This window comes from Hordeum vulgare, chromosome 3H (genome assembly GCF_904849725.1).
Source record: "Hordeum vulgare subsp. vulgare chromosome 3H, MorexV3_pseudomolecules_assembly, whole genome shotgun sequence".
Classification (NCBI taxonomy): Eukaryota; Viridiplantae; Streptophyta; class Magnoliopsida; order Poales; family Poaceae; genus Hordeum; species Hordeum vulgare.
Window position 1 is genome coordinate 619,773,864 of NC_058520.1, and position 13,513 is coordinate 619,787,376.

At 41.7% G+C, this 13,513-nt stretch overlaps 2 protein-coding genes across 2 annotated transcripts; one reads left to right on the forward strand and one right to left on the reverse strand.

Annotated features, from left to right (window-relative positions):
• Positions 1 to 243: 243 nt before the first annotated feature.
• Positions 244 to 3,241, forward strand: LOC123441237. The gene is made up of 4 exons (XM_045117727.1): positions 244 to 331; positions 880 to 1,424; positions 1,823 to 1,886; positions 2,590 to 3,241. Exons 2-4 carry the CDS (start codon positions 889 to 891, stop codon positions 3,061 to 3,063), a joined length of 1,074 nt encoding a protein of 357 aa, XP_044973662.1. The 5' UTR covers positions 244 to 331; positions 880 to 888; the 3' UTR covers positions 3,064 to 3,241.
• A 4,308-nt stretch (positions 3,242 to 7,549) lies between these two features.
• On the reverse strand, positions 7,550 to 9,172 carry LOC123441238 (23 kDa jasmonate-induced protein). The gene is made up of 3 exons (XM_045117729.1): positions 8,933 to 9,172; positions 8,515 to 8,791; positions 7,550 to 8,004 (listed from the first exon to the last, which is right to left on the reverse strand). The coding sequence occupies exons 1-3, from the start codon at positions 9,100 to 9,102 to the stop codon at positions 7,819 to 7,821; spliced, it is 633 nt and encodes a 210-aa protein (XP_044973664.1). The 5' UTR covers positions 9,103 to 9,172; the 3' UTR covers positions 7,550 to 7,818.
• Positions 9,173 to 13,513: the final 4,341 nt, after the last annotated feature.

Consider the following 13,513-nt stretch of genomic DNA (forward strand, 5'->3'; position numbering starts at 1 on the left):
AAATTAATGTAGGGTTCGACCTGCCAGCAGCTAGCGCGACCAAGCGTTTTGGCCGCGGTGTAGACGGGAAGAGTTTCCCTTTAGCCAACTGCTAATTGTTAGTCAGTTTATCCTAATTACTAATACTCACTTTGTTTAACAGACAGGAACCTCAGCTTTCCTCACTCGTGTGATTCCTTTGTTGGTCGCCGTCCACCTCTGCCTCACCATCTTTCTTTATAAACACCACCTACCATTCTCTTATGGACCAAACCGTGAGAGAGCCTCCCTTACCTTGTGCTCGTGGTGAAGCTGATCCTTCCATTGCTTGGTGCCCCCAAGCTACCCCAAGGTGAGTGCTTCTTCCCCTAATGTATCTGTATGTATGTCTAGTTTGTTATGCATTCTAAGGATTTGGTGGAAAATCTTCTCCGAGACTGATTCGGTGGAGTACTTCCTACTTGTTCTTTTCATCTCTCTCATGGCCTCAACAAGCTTACATGTGGATTCAGACCTTAGGATTTTCTTTCTAGGAGTAGGAGTAGTGTGTGACTACCCTTCTTAATTAAGGTGGTACACTGAGACGTATTCAGCATTTAATCATTCCTGAGCCCGCGTAGTATCGTAACTTTACGATGGTAATTTTTTGACTGATTGGTTGTTAAATGTTAAGTAGTAATATTTCCTTTCCCCCTACCCCAGCCCAACCAAGATGATGGATAGAGCTAGATCTGATCTCGAGTTCCAGTTTTAGTACCATGGTGTGCCTTTTGTTTGCGTGTGTGTAGTCGAATCAATTGTAGGAGTAGGAGTAGTATCTTTGTATCGTACCTTTTTTTCCCTTGACTGATTTTAGTGAGTGGGTATATATGACTAATAACAAGAACTACATATTTTCAGGCTTACATCATGTCAGGTGACCTAGTTGATTTAAGTCCAGGGCAGTTGCATAAGCTAGCCGATCTGATCCATCGACAAGAAGTCCAGAAGCTTCAAGAGCTCGAGTTCAACTCGTATGCAGAGCAACAAAAGTATCTCCGTGACGCCAATGATGCCCGCGATAAGGTGTATCACATCCTTGACAGTGCACGGGACATGATAGCACAAACCGAGGCTGAGAAGGATGCCACCAAGCAAGATATTGGCAAGGATGTCTATGACTACTGCACCAAGGCCATCGGAATATCTCTCCAATTCATCCGGAGTTACAACACCCGTCTCACCTACCTTGACAAGCTCAAGACCCACAGTGATGATCTCATCAAGCAGCTAAAGTTCCTCAATCCAGCCACCCAACAGAAGGAGGCCCAGCGCCTTGCCCTTGAGGCTGGCATGTATAAGAAAGCCACGCTGGAGAATGCCAAAAAGTTTCAACACTTTGCACCAAATCAATTCTCAAAATGGCTCAAGGAAAACAAAATCATGTTTGAGGATCTTGTGCAAGAGTATGTCCCAGCGTCATCATCATTAATTTATAAATGTTTAAATACCATTGTGTTCAAAATGATTGCAATAATTTGTATCATTATTAGCATTAATATTTCACACGATGGGAACTTAAAACCAAAATTGATAAAACTCGACCTCCAAAGTGTTGGATTAAACCACTTGGTTATTCAACTTTAAATTATTAAAATTGAAAGATATTGAGCTTTATGAAAATTTGTAGAAATAGTGGCATGCAGTCTACTTGCTTAACATTGCTGAGAACAAACAAATAAAATCTTGCAATCTCTTAGGGAACATAATCTTTGTTTACTATTTACACTTATAGATGGTACTTTTGCAGTTCTATGTAAATGTAACAACAATGACTTTCCTGCTTATCCAATTGTACTTGCAGAAATATGTCAAAGCTTGGTTTTAGGGGGGCTTTCAAAAACTTGGATGATATCCAAAAGCTACAGGTATGAACTAACTTACTCTCTAAACCTGGCCCTTTCCAGCTTATCATACATAAATTGCAATTAATTAACAATCTTTAATGTATCATATTACACGTCTTCGTCTCCATATTTATATATTGTTATTACTATATAGAAAAGATTTGTGGTACTACAGCGTGAACCAAAGGTTTTAACAACAAAGAAGTCATGACTTAAAAAACTATGTTTCAAGTCATCAAGAGTCAAGATATATAATGGATTTATGCTGTGTTCTTAAGAGCTGCAATTTGTACAACTGAACTGAAGTTGTTGAATTTGGGGATTTCAAGTCCATTTTAACCATCGAATATATGTAACTCATAGAAAAATTACAATCAAGTGAATGCTTATATCAAAAACTTTCCAATGGTACTTGAGACACATAAGAAGTTATCAAGATGCTTTGGAGTTCGAGTTGAACTCACTTAAATAATTTCATGACCAAATGTCAGGGCCTCACTTAATCGTTGAACTGATCATAGTGAACACTAAAGAGGAGTCATTTCTTCCTAAAATGGTTCCTCCGTTAGAATCCGTTTGAACTTCTGCTAAATTTGGATAGAGATCATTTGAGTTTTCGATTTTAATAAATTGTAATTTTCATATGGCGCAAAAATAGTGGCTTTATATTGTATTATAAAAGTAGTACTAAACATCACTACAATGTGTATATCATGTTTGCCAGGTATATGACAATATTATTGCGGAAGCGGGACAAGGAAAATCTGTGGTGACTTACTCATTTGAAGCTTTGGGAAAAGTCGGGGTGGCAGTTTTAGTTTTTACAGCAGCTGCAATGGTGTGGGACATATACACAGCAGAAGATAAGCTGGAGGCAGCGGTTAGGGATTCAGTAAATGCGTTAACTGCAGTAGTTAACCTTGAGGTGGGAGAAATAGTTACTACTGCTGTAGAAGCTGGATTCGTAGCACTAGACATCGAAATTGCTTCTGCGGCTGTCACGGTAATTGGAGGAGTCGTCGGTTTTGGAATTGGTGCGCTCATTGGGATAGCTGCAGGTGCGCTGCTTGACTTGATTTTCAGCAGTGGAACTAGCAAGGTGAAGATAACAGACGGGCTTACAGTTTGCCGTGTGGCGCCTATGCCTCATGGTCTCGAACTCGCTCGTCTAGTTAAGCACAATTACCCTGAACTTTAAACTGATCATGCTACTACTATGATCTTTGCTATGCTATCTTCTGCTCTTAGTGCTAGCTACTACTGTCGTGAGTATGTAAGTGCCTAGTGTGCACTCCTAAAATAATACCCCCCGCCCCTGTCGGGAAACTATTGTATTCATGATGCCATGATGAGGAATAAAAGTCATGTTGATTCAATATTATTGTCTTTGCTAGACTCTACTATGTCTCCCCACTCACATATTCCATAATTTGGTTTCCTTTCTTTTTGCCCTATTATTATGTTTTTGATCTAGGATAACACAAAAGGCATGAAACTGGACCCCATGACTTATGAAATGCAAATAATCTGTTTCTGTAACATCAAAAATAATGTATCAATAATGTAATGAAATGAAATTGATAGGTGTTTTTAATGATGAGCTGACAAACAAATTATGTACTTCCTCCGTCACGGTTTAGAAGGCGCGTTTGAAAATTCTCTGGAACCTAGGTGATTATTGGCTACGAGATGGGGTCAAAAATAGCATTCACACGATGCATGCATATAGGAATAGTACATCGGAGTACTAATTAGCCACTGTGAGTAAATGCAATGTGCCTTAAACCTTGTCTATTGTGGAAACACACTTAAATTTAATCGTGCCTTCTAAACTATGACAGGGGGAGTACATTGCGTGGAGAGATCAGGTAAATATTGGTTAAGCAAGCAATTAATGAGACAGTGTTTTGGTTATGTACTTGCGTTACAAAATGGAAAGCCTAGGAAATCTAACTCGATCCGGAAAGAGCGCAAGTTTTCTACAACATCCATCCATTTATGTGGCCCGCCCGATCTGGAACACAGGAATTTGCGTCTAAACGTATCAAGATAGTAAATTACTACTCATGTAGATATGCAAAGCGGTTAATAGTACTGATTAGCGAGATAATCGGGTGTAAACATTAACCTAAAATATCTGGCTATAAAGAAAGAACACTTAGCCTGAAAAAGAAACTTACCATCTAACTGGTGCTTACCCGTGAGATGATGATCAAATGTGCTTTCTTTGAAATTTCAATATATCAACTCAAGGTCTAATTATTATGCAAGCAAATCATAATTAACAAGTTGCAACAAAATGACCAGTTCATTGACTCATAATTAATGAATCATAATCTTAATATATCAACACAAGAATTATTATTATGCATGTGAATCATAATTAACAAGGTTGCAAAGAAAATTTGCCAGAATCTTCTCCGACATCTATCATTGACTGAAGTGGAGTAGTTCCTACTAGATTGACAAATCTTGGTTCTCTCCAGTAAGGAAAATATCTCTTGTTAGGCTATATCACCCCTTCCACTTACGGCCCCAACAACTTCTATGGGAGAAGCACGTAGCCCATGGGTGCGGATGATAGGAGGGCATGGATTCATGTGGATTAGTGCTCGAGCGGATGTCAAGGAGATGAGGATCAATATTCATTTTGGGCAATATTGGCCGAAACCCAGGTGCTGGAGAGTTTGAAGGAGACTAGGCCAAAAGAAGGAGTCAAACACCCATCTGACATCAAGCTTGAGGAGCGCACACGGGGGCTTGGGCTGGTGTAGCTGTCGAGCAGGACAAAAGTAAGTTGTCATGAAGGCTGCCGCCAGCGATGAAGGACCTTTGAATAAACTTAGGGATGGAAGAGGCTCTTTCGACTACGCCCTATAGGCACATCCTAGGCAGGCCGATAGTGTGGCTAGAATTATTTACTATGGATATTGTGCGGGGTGGGCATCACGGAATACCCGAATGGTGGATTACCGTTTATTAGGCAAAATAATTGGTTTTATATGCCATTGATGCAAAAATAGTGGTTTACCTTTTTTTAGCACTTGTTGAACGTAAATTCCAAGCACTTGTTAGACCTTCATGCAGCAAAATTTCTCGATGCAACAAATTTCGTTCACGATGCAGCAATTTTCGTCCATGGTTGCAACAAAAATATAGTTGTAGTAAAAAAGTATGAACGTGGTCATAACAAAAAAACGAAGCTGATGATGCGTGGTAGCAAAACAATCCGGTGCACTCGGGTTGCAACTCTGACGAACGTGTATGCAACTTCTTTAGTGAACGGTTGCAGCAAAAAATGATACCGGTTCTAGCAAAAATTAACACGTTTATAGCAAAAAAAAACACTGGTTGTAGCAAAAAGTCCAATGAACTGAGGTTGCAACCAAACGCATATGCAGCTTTTTTGTGAAGAAATGTACCAAATTTGGACACCGGTTGTAGCAAATTTAAACGATCACCACAGGGAAAAATGTTGCATGGCCATACGTGCGGGTCGCGCGCGAGACGGGTGGGCAGCGAGCGACCGGCGCGTTGCTTCCGCCAGCGAGCTGAAGGAAAACGTTTCCCAATATGTATCTCCTCTACCTTATTCTTCAAGTTGTATGTTTTCATGGGATAAGCCCCATTGCTATAATAAATACCCGCTGCTCTCCCCTCTCAGTAGAGTAGGAACGCTTCCATAAATTCTGCAGCAACGAGCAGGAACACCGGCTAGGAGACCATTATTTCTACGAGCACCATCGACATCGCCCCCACCATGACACCAAAGGAGGAAACTTGAAAACCTAGAATCCCTAGGACTAAAGGACACACCCAAACAAGAAGTCCGAGCTCCCCTCGCCATGGTGGCACTGATACGGGGATTAAAGGGGAAGGGGAGCGACGGAATCGCCGGCGAATGCACTTCATCATCCTACCAGTAGGTTTTCCTACCCCTTGTGTTTTAAAAAGGCCAAAGAAAGTCATGTTTACTGGAGGTTATTGTTCAAAAAAGGACCAAGAAAACATCTGCTGACTACTACGCTCCTGAGATAGAAGAAACTATTCACTAGTACGCTTCATTGGTCAGTTTTATATCGAGGTAATAACACCAATGGTGCCCAAACTTGCCAACGATGTTCACTTTGGTGCCTGAACTTGAAAAATACACCGAATTGGTTCCAAAACTTGGCAACATGGTTCAAATACGGTTCAAATCACGTCTAGATATGTATGTATTGTTGACTATACATGCCAGCTTGGCGCAGGGCCCACTTGTAGTGTCGGATAGACTGACACAAAGAGTATGTCTCACTGACCATCGGATCCCACCTGTCAGTACACAACTATATTAAACAAAAAAATGGTTAGGTTGGGATTCAAACCAGGGGACTGTGCTCCACGAACAACCTACGCAACCACTTCCATGAGGTAAAATTATTGTCTAGTCATCATCACTAGCACAATTTATCTACCTGACAAGTTGAATGGGGTAAAGTTAGTGCAGCCCATTTTTCACCTGTTAGTTGTTTTTTTATTTTGGAAATTACAAGATATTCAATTAGTATATAAAGTATTCATGCTTTTAGGAAATGTATTTCTAGTTGTAAAAAGTGTCCATGTATTTTAATAAAGTAAATGTGTTTGTCAAAAGATATACTTTTGAATGAAAATAAATTATAAAATATGTGTAAAAAATATATAACAGCCTAGTGTGCCCCAAGGATTTTATACATTCTTATATTAAAATTAATACATTTTAAATTATGCATACATTTGAAGACAATAAGATTCTAAAATGATCACTTCTTGCATCCATGACTTGCTTATATGTTGTTTGGAGTTTGCTCCGCTTGTTGCATTTTTTCATATTTCATGTTATGTTTAATTTGCCTCTCATGTGTTGTCCCTTTCAGTGCCAGGATGTCTCAATATTCTAGAAGAGGAAGACAATGGAGCCACACTGTCGTTATATGATGTCACTTTCTTCTTTTAGTGCTGAATAGGATATGTTTTGTGTAATACCATTTGTCTGAGATGTGCAATTTTAGTTTGGAATTTATTTGTGTAATTTTACATTGAGGAATGAAAGTTGGTACAGTAGCTGAATGTGTTGTGCACATCACATAATGTTGGTATAGTAGATGGATCAGAATAACGTTGTGGAAATAATGTATTGCATATAACATGTGTCCCAACAAAATGCAATATTTTTATAGGCCACACTTTTTGGGCTTGGCTGATTGGGCTTGTAAAAATTTATATTTATTTTAATGCATCCCAACCCATGCCATGTCATATATGACGTGTTGTACATGTCACTATTTCTGCCATGTCATATGTTTGCCACGTGGATGATGCCACATGAGCTGAGCCATGTCAGATCCTACATGGATGAGGCACATGGGTAATGACCAAAATTTTGGCCATGACCTAATTGTTTTGGTCATGAAAACAGTGACCAAAACTTTAGAAAGGTCAAGTTTGTTCGTTCTTGACGGCCAACTGTTGACCTCCTCATTTTGATCATAAGAAGGTCATAAATTAAAAATAATGACGATTCAATGACCAAAAAGGAGAGTCATCGTCGACCATATTTCTTGTAGTGCACAAGTGATTGCCGTTTTGATTTTCCGTATGATGTTTTATTCTGGCATAGATATAATTATTTTTGTTTTTATTTAACTTAATTTTTCAGAAAATACGCTCACAAGAGTGCTTTATATCTTTAATTATTAAGTAAAAAGGTAACCGATACAAAAGAAGGACAACTTGATACACAACGACATGTAAAATAAAATACAATTACACGGTACATCTCTTTGGTCCCCATCTTCCTTCGCTTATTCGTGGATCATCAGATCTATAAAAATGCACCATAAAGACAGTAAAGAAAAAAACTACACAAGCGTACATGGACGCCACACAAGACTTGAAGACCACAATAACAACTCGCTGCTTGCAACGAGATCTAGTAGGGAAACTCGAAAACTCCACGTGCGTTCATGGTAGTGCCTTCACCGATGTCAGCCTTGGAAACGTATCCATAGTTGCTATCAATAGAGGTGACACTTGAATTTTTCAGCTTCACATTGTAGATATAATCCCAGCTTCCCACACTTGGGTAGTGCCCTTCCTCGCGGATTTCAGTGTACACCTGGATACGTATAATTAATGTTAGAATATGCACTATAGTAGAGTTTGGGATACAAGGCATGTTTCTTTAGTTGAAAAATTATACTAATATAAGTAAATTCATTTGAATTTAGTTTAGCTGGGTTTATTTAATTGTACGAGTTTTGTTCAAAAGAATTGTGCTGTGAATACGTACATATGCCCCTGTCCCTAAATAAAATTCACATTGTATATGGGCATGCATGTGAATTCAAATTTTAAATAATTATGTTTTCCATAAAATTATATAGGAATATGAATTTTCTTATGTACTTACATAGAGAAATCAAACAAGATTATCTTTTCAATTGAGAGAATGACCGTTTGAAGCTTGATAAATGCATCACTTGCCAAGTAATTTCACCTTTTACTTTTGATTAGATATAACATGAAACAAGATTGTAACTCATACTAGCTAATAACTAATTCGGAGCATGAACGAAGAGAAAAAGGTAAGATACAACATTTTGAGATAAGTAGAGGAAGTATTTACCCCGTTGCCACCAATGTAGGGGACGGTCCAAGAGAACAACCAATCGCAGGAGCTGCTGCTGGAGGGGATCTTGCTACGATACACAACGGCACCAGCTGAACCAGCGGCAGCTCCACTTGGGTGGACGTGGAGGAATGCACCCCATTGCCCATTCTGAATATCTGATGGGTAGGGTGTATCATAGATATGGCCGTGCCAATCGTTGTACTTAGCAAAGTTCAAAGTGGCACCAGTGGCATTGTAGAGGAGGCATTTTACAGCTATTCCGTTACCGTACCTAGCCAAAAGTTGGACCCAAATTTTACTTCAGTTAGGATCTTGTTTCCTCATATATAAGGTTTTTACATATTGCAAGAAGAAGCAGAAATAATTAAGCACTGCATATAATAATAAACCATGCATGTACACAGAAACATACCTCTCCTTGAGGTTGTCGACGAACTTTTGCGCGTTAACATCCTTACCACCGGCGTTGATCATCTTCATGGCATAGTCTGCAACATCTTTTTGGGTAATGGGTTCCTTATACTCTCCAGTGGCTATCACCGTCTGCGCTGAAATGGGGGTACCAAACACTCCAGAGGCCATTGCTTTGCACACACACTGTGATATATAGGTGTACTAGCTAGTTCGCTTCGCATGCAGTGAGAATTCATGGCTTGTTCTGCGTGTATTTATAGATAGATACACGCTGTGGGGCAAGTTCCCGGAAACTTGGTCCACCTCCCACCGCCATCTGCACATGAAGCACGTACTCAATCCATTGCACCCCATCAAGCACATGAAGAACGAGGAGTACTGCAAGCTGAGGGACTGTGTCTTCACCTTATCCTTGTGCTTTCTGAAACAGAATGTGGCCTTTCCATCTTGTCAAAACAAACCAAATGGTTATAAATCGTTATACTTTTAAATTCGAAACCACTCAAAAACCAATAATAAATTTTGAATCTCCATAAGAAAAATTCAGTCAACGGGAGGGGAGATTTCCCCACCGGAATTTATCATGAAAGTAGAGGACAAAACGCCTCATGATTTTTCACTCCGAAAGTCCGAATCAACTTAATCCCTTAAAACAAGGCAGATATTGATTTTTCATTTCCAAATTAGATTTTACGCATCAAAACATCCCAGAAATAAAAACGCCCCGACCGCGGCATCAGTCCCTGCTCGTGGCAGATTGGGTGGTCACTCAGCACAAATGCAAGCACCGCCCGGTTCTCGTCGATGATGACCACGTTGGCTATCAGGAGCTTTGCCCGGCTGCGGCATCCGTGCGTTCCGCCTCCTGTTGAGCCAGTGTCATGCGGTGCTCCTCCAAGATCGCCAAGTTGCACTGCTAGACCATCTGCAACATGGCGAACCGAGACACGACAGGTGAGAGCGCCTCCTCCGCCATCGTCTTGGGACCACCATCCTCCTCCAAGCACGGATCCGTACTGCATCAGGTTGATCTGCCTTAATTTCGCCCTGGCATCACACGTATGCGGCGCCAGCGGCTTGTACCATGAAGCCAACAAGCGCACCATGGCGACGGCGTATAACGGACACGAACTACATGCTCGAAGGGCCGTTGGTGAACTAGGGGCTCGGATGCTTGGAATGTTGGCTCAGGGGTGCGGTTTTGGGCGATCAGGCTCGTCTCCAAACATTTGGGGCCCCGGGACGAAACATAAAATTAGTCCCAAATTTTCGAAAATTCATAAAGCTTGACCGATGATTTGAAAATAAATATAGAGATTAACGAATGTCTTCTTGGCAATTACACATGGGAGAACAAAAATAGAAATTAGGATTTATGGCAATTACGGTGTTGTGCTAGTGCGGAGGCACGATGTAATTTCCTGGATTAGGCTCCATGGGACGCTTCGGCTTGATTACTCCACACGGAACAAGGCACGGCGTGACATGACATGTGACAGCTTAATTAGCGATTCCGATTCAACCGATATGGTACATGATTATGGTCAAGCCCTTTCTATCACCAATATATGGAACATGCATGCATGCTAACCACGATTTGGGGGCCCTAGGAAATCGGGGGGGGGGGGGGGGCACATCCCTGTGGGCGATGACCGGTGTGGATCGAAATCACTAATTTAGTTAGGAGTATACGTTTTAAAGATCACTTCCACCTATCCAGGTTACAACAAGTTGCACACTGCATGCGTGCCACTTGTTGTAATCTGGAAGTTTTTCTTTTTTTATAGATTCGTATTTTCAAAACGTTCTATCTCCTAAAACGTGCGTCCAAATCTCGAACCGTTTTTTACCATTGAGTTTCTTTCGTCGAGATCTTCCGAGAGGCACGTCCCGAAAGAAACTACTCGCGCATGATCGTAGGGGCAACAAGGATGAAGAACCCCTCTGTGATCGTCCCCCCTCCGACAGAGTGTCGGAAAAGGCCTCTAGATTGGATCTCGTGACCGAACAATGCCCGAGCCACACGCTCGTCCCATGAGCACCCCGGCTAACACTAGCACGGCGACCGCCCAGGAATCTGAGCCCAACCCTGGTCCACGGATACACCATACCGACACGGCCGACCGCTAAGGGTTCAACTCTCACTAATAGAGAAATGACTAGCCACAACTCTTGTTTGTGGCGCGCCATTTTTCACCAACGCCAGCACTAATATTTTTAAATAGTGCAGGCGTGGGCTAAAATCGCACGTCGTGGCTATTAGCATAGTATTGACGTTGCACATTAGGTCCGGTTAAGATATCATCACTATGGACAGCCTTACTAAACCCTGCTATCATTGTTCATGGTCATGTGTGTCGCGTGTCGTGTTTCATTATTAAATAAAAGAGTGCTGGCAGCTAGATTGGTCCACGGCGAATAGAGTGCACGTCCATCGTACACGTGTTGCATTATTATTGTGCAGATAAACAAGCAACTCATGCATAATGCCCCTAGCGCACCATCATTGACCACCCGGATATGTTTCTAGAAAGTTGCACCAAAGTGGACAGTCCTCCCATTTTATATTAATAAGAGCAAATACAATAGAGCTGAGTCAGCTGGTTATAAGACATAAACTAGTAGTATATTTTTGCTTAGTTGGAAGAAATAGAAAAGGAAGGAGAAGGTAAGCGACCTCTTAGTTAAGAGTCAGCTCTAGCACGTGCTCGTAGGCACTTTGTGAGAGTAAAAGGTGGGCTATATAATAAAATTATAGTACACCTTTTTAATCAACTGTCGTACATGTTGGCTACAAGATGAGTTATAGATTTTTTTCGAAAAGGAGGCCTCGCCCCGGCCTCTGCATCGAGTGATGCATACAGCCATCTTATTTAAAGATGAGTTATAGATGACATGACAATGACTTATAACTAGCAGTTTACTATACTATTAACCATGCTCTAACCGACCCCTCGATGCATCCAAGCAGCATCGAATTGTCTCCCAACCGTCCCACGTTTGTCATATCATACGCATCTGATAAGATAATTTTCTATCCCACGGCGATTATACATAGAATGATAGGTCGGACTGGACAAGGTAAAGGTACAATTCCATGTGCGATGTAACGGGTAGCGTCCCTCCACCATACTTCATTATTGGTGCACATCCATAGTACACCAGTCGCTCCACCATACTTCATTATTGGTGCACATCCATAGTACACCAGTCGCATTATTGTCCTGCACAAGAAACCAAACAATTATTTCACTCTGACCAAATAAACAAGTGACTCTGGAAAATCAGCCCCAGCAATTATCATTGACAAGTGCCTGAAAACTTGTTCCAAAGCTATCCCTCCTCGTACGTGGCTACTTCCAAAGGGGCATCCAATGGCACGTCCCATCCACGTCATCCCTATCGTGCCGTATGTATCTGATAAGATAATTTACCAACTTACAATGTTGATTTGATCTGACGGCTAAACGACCAGTTAGATGTAATAATAGTCTAGTAGAAAAAAAGGAAGAACATATAACGTTACTAGAGGAAGGACCACGCACAAACGTACAATACTATATGCTGACACATGCGGTTGAGATGGCATCTTTCTTGTGGATTATCACACCACATCTTTCTTGTGAGGGTGGTCCAACGGATAGCAAGTGTCCAATCTAAGTGAGCCCAGAGGCAGAAGAAAAGAGAGACTCTCGCTACTCCTACTATGACGGTCCATCACTCACATGAACCACGTAGTAGCTAGTACTACGGTCCGTCGGCATCAGCATCGTCATATATATCCAGCATTCATGTGCGACCTAACCAACCATGTGAAGCCCGTATGTGTTGGATCCATCGATTCGATCATCGGTAAACGTACATGGTCGGCTCGTGAGATTGTTAGTTGATTCAATCAGAGGTAAAAGGATCATTTACGGCAGCTTAGCCTCACATGCATGATTCGGCTCGTGAGATGGGACAAGCCATGAGGATCGTCGCGAGCTACAAATCTGGCCATTACGGCCATGTCCTCTAAAGCTCACTGGAGACAAGAAAAAGAGAAGTTGGACGACATTATTGTTGGCGCTGCCCTCGTCGCGGCGCCGCTTCTTCTTCCTTGCTGCTTCCTCTCACAGCTCTCTGTCTCTCTCTCTCTCTTCTCTCCCTCTACAAAGAACACACCACACACGCACGCACCAAAAAGAACCAGCTAGCTTTGCCTCACTTCCTTCGCAAACACAAGCACTACATTGTCTGCTCAGCCCTCACGGCCTCGATTTTCCATTACACAATGCCACTTATATAAACAGAGGCTGGCACGGCTGTCATGCAATACTCACGCCACTACTTGACCCATTACTCCACTAACAACTCCATCCATGCACTAACTACTTGAATTATCCCACGAAGCTAGCTAACAGATCACATGCATGCAGCTAACAACCTACTTGCCCACGTTTAGCACTCCCTGGAATCACTCCAAATCACAGAGACTCGGCTAGTACTAACAAACTAGCACATGCGCAGCTCCTCTCCAACCAACTGAGAGACCTGTCGGGTCAATTGACCCATTCTGACGTGGTCTATGATGTTCCAT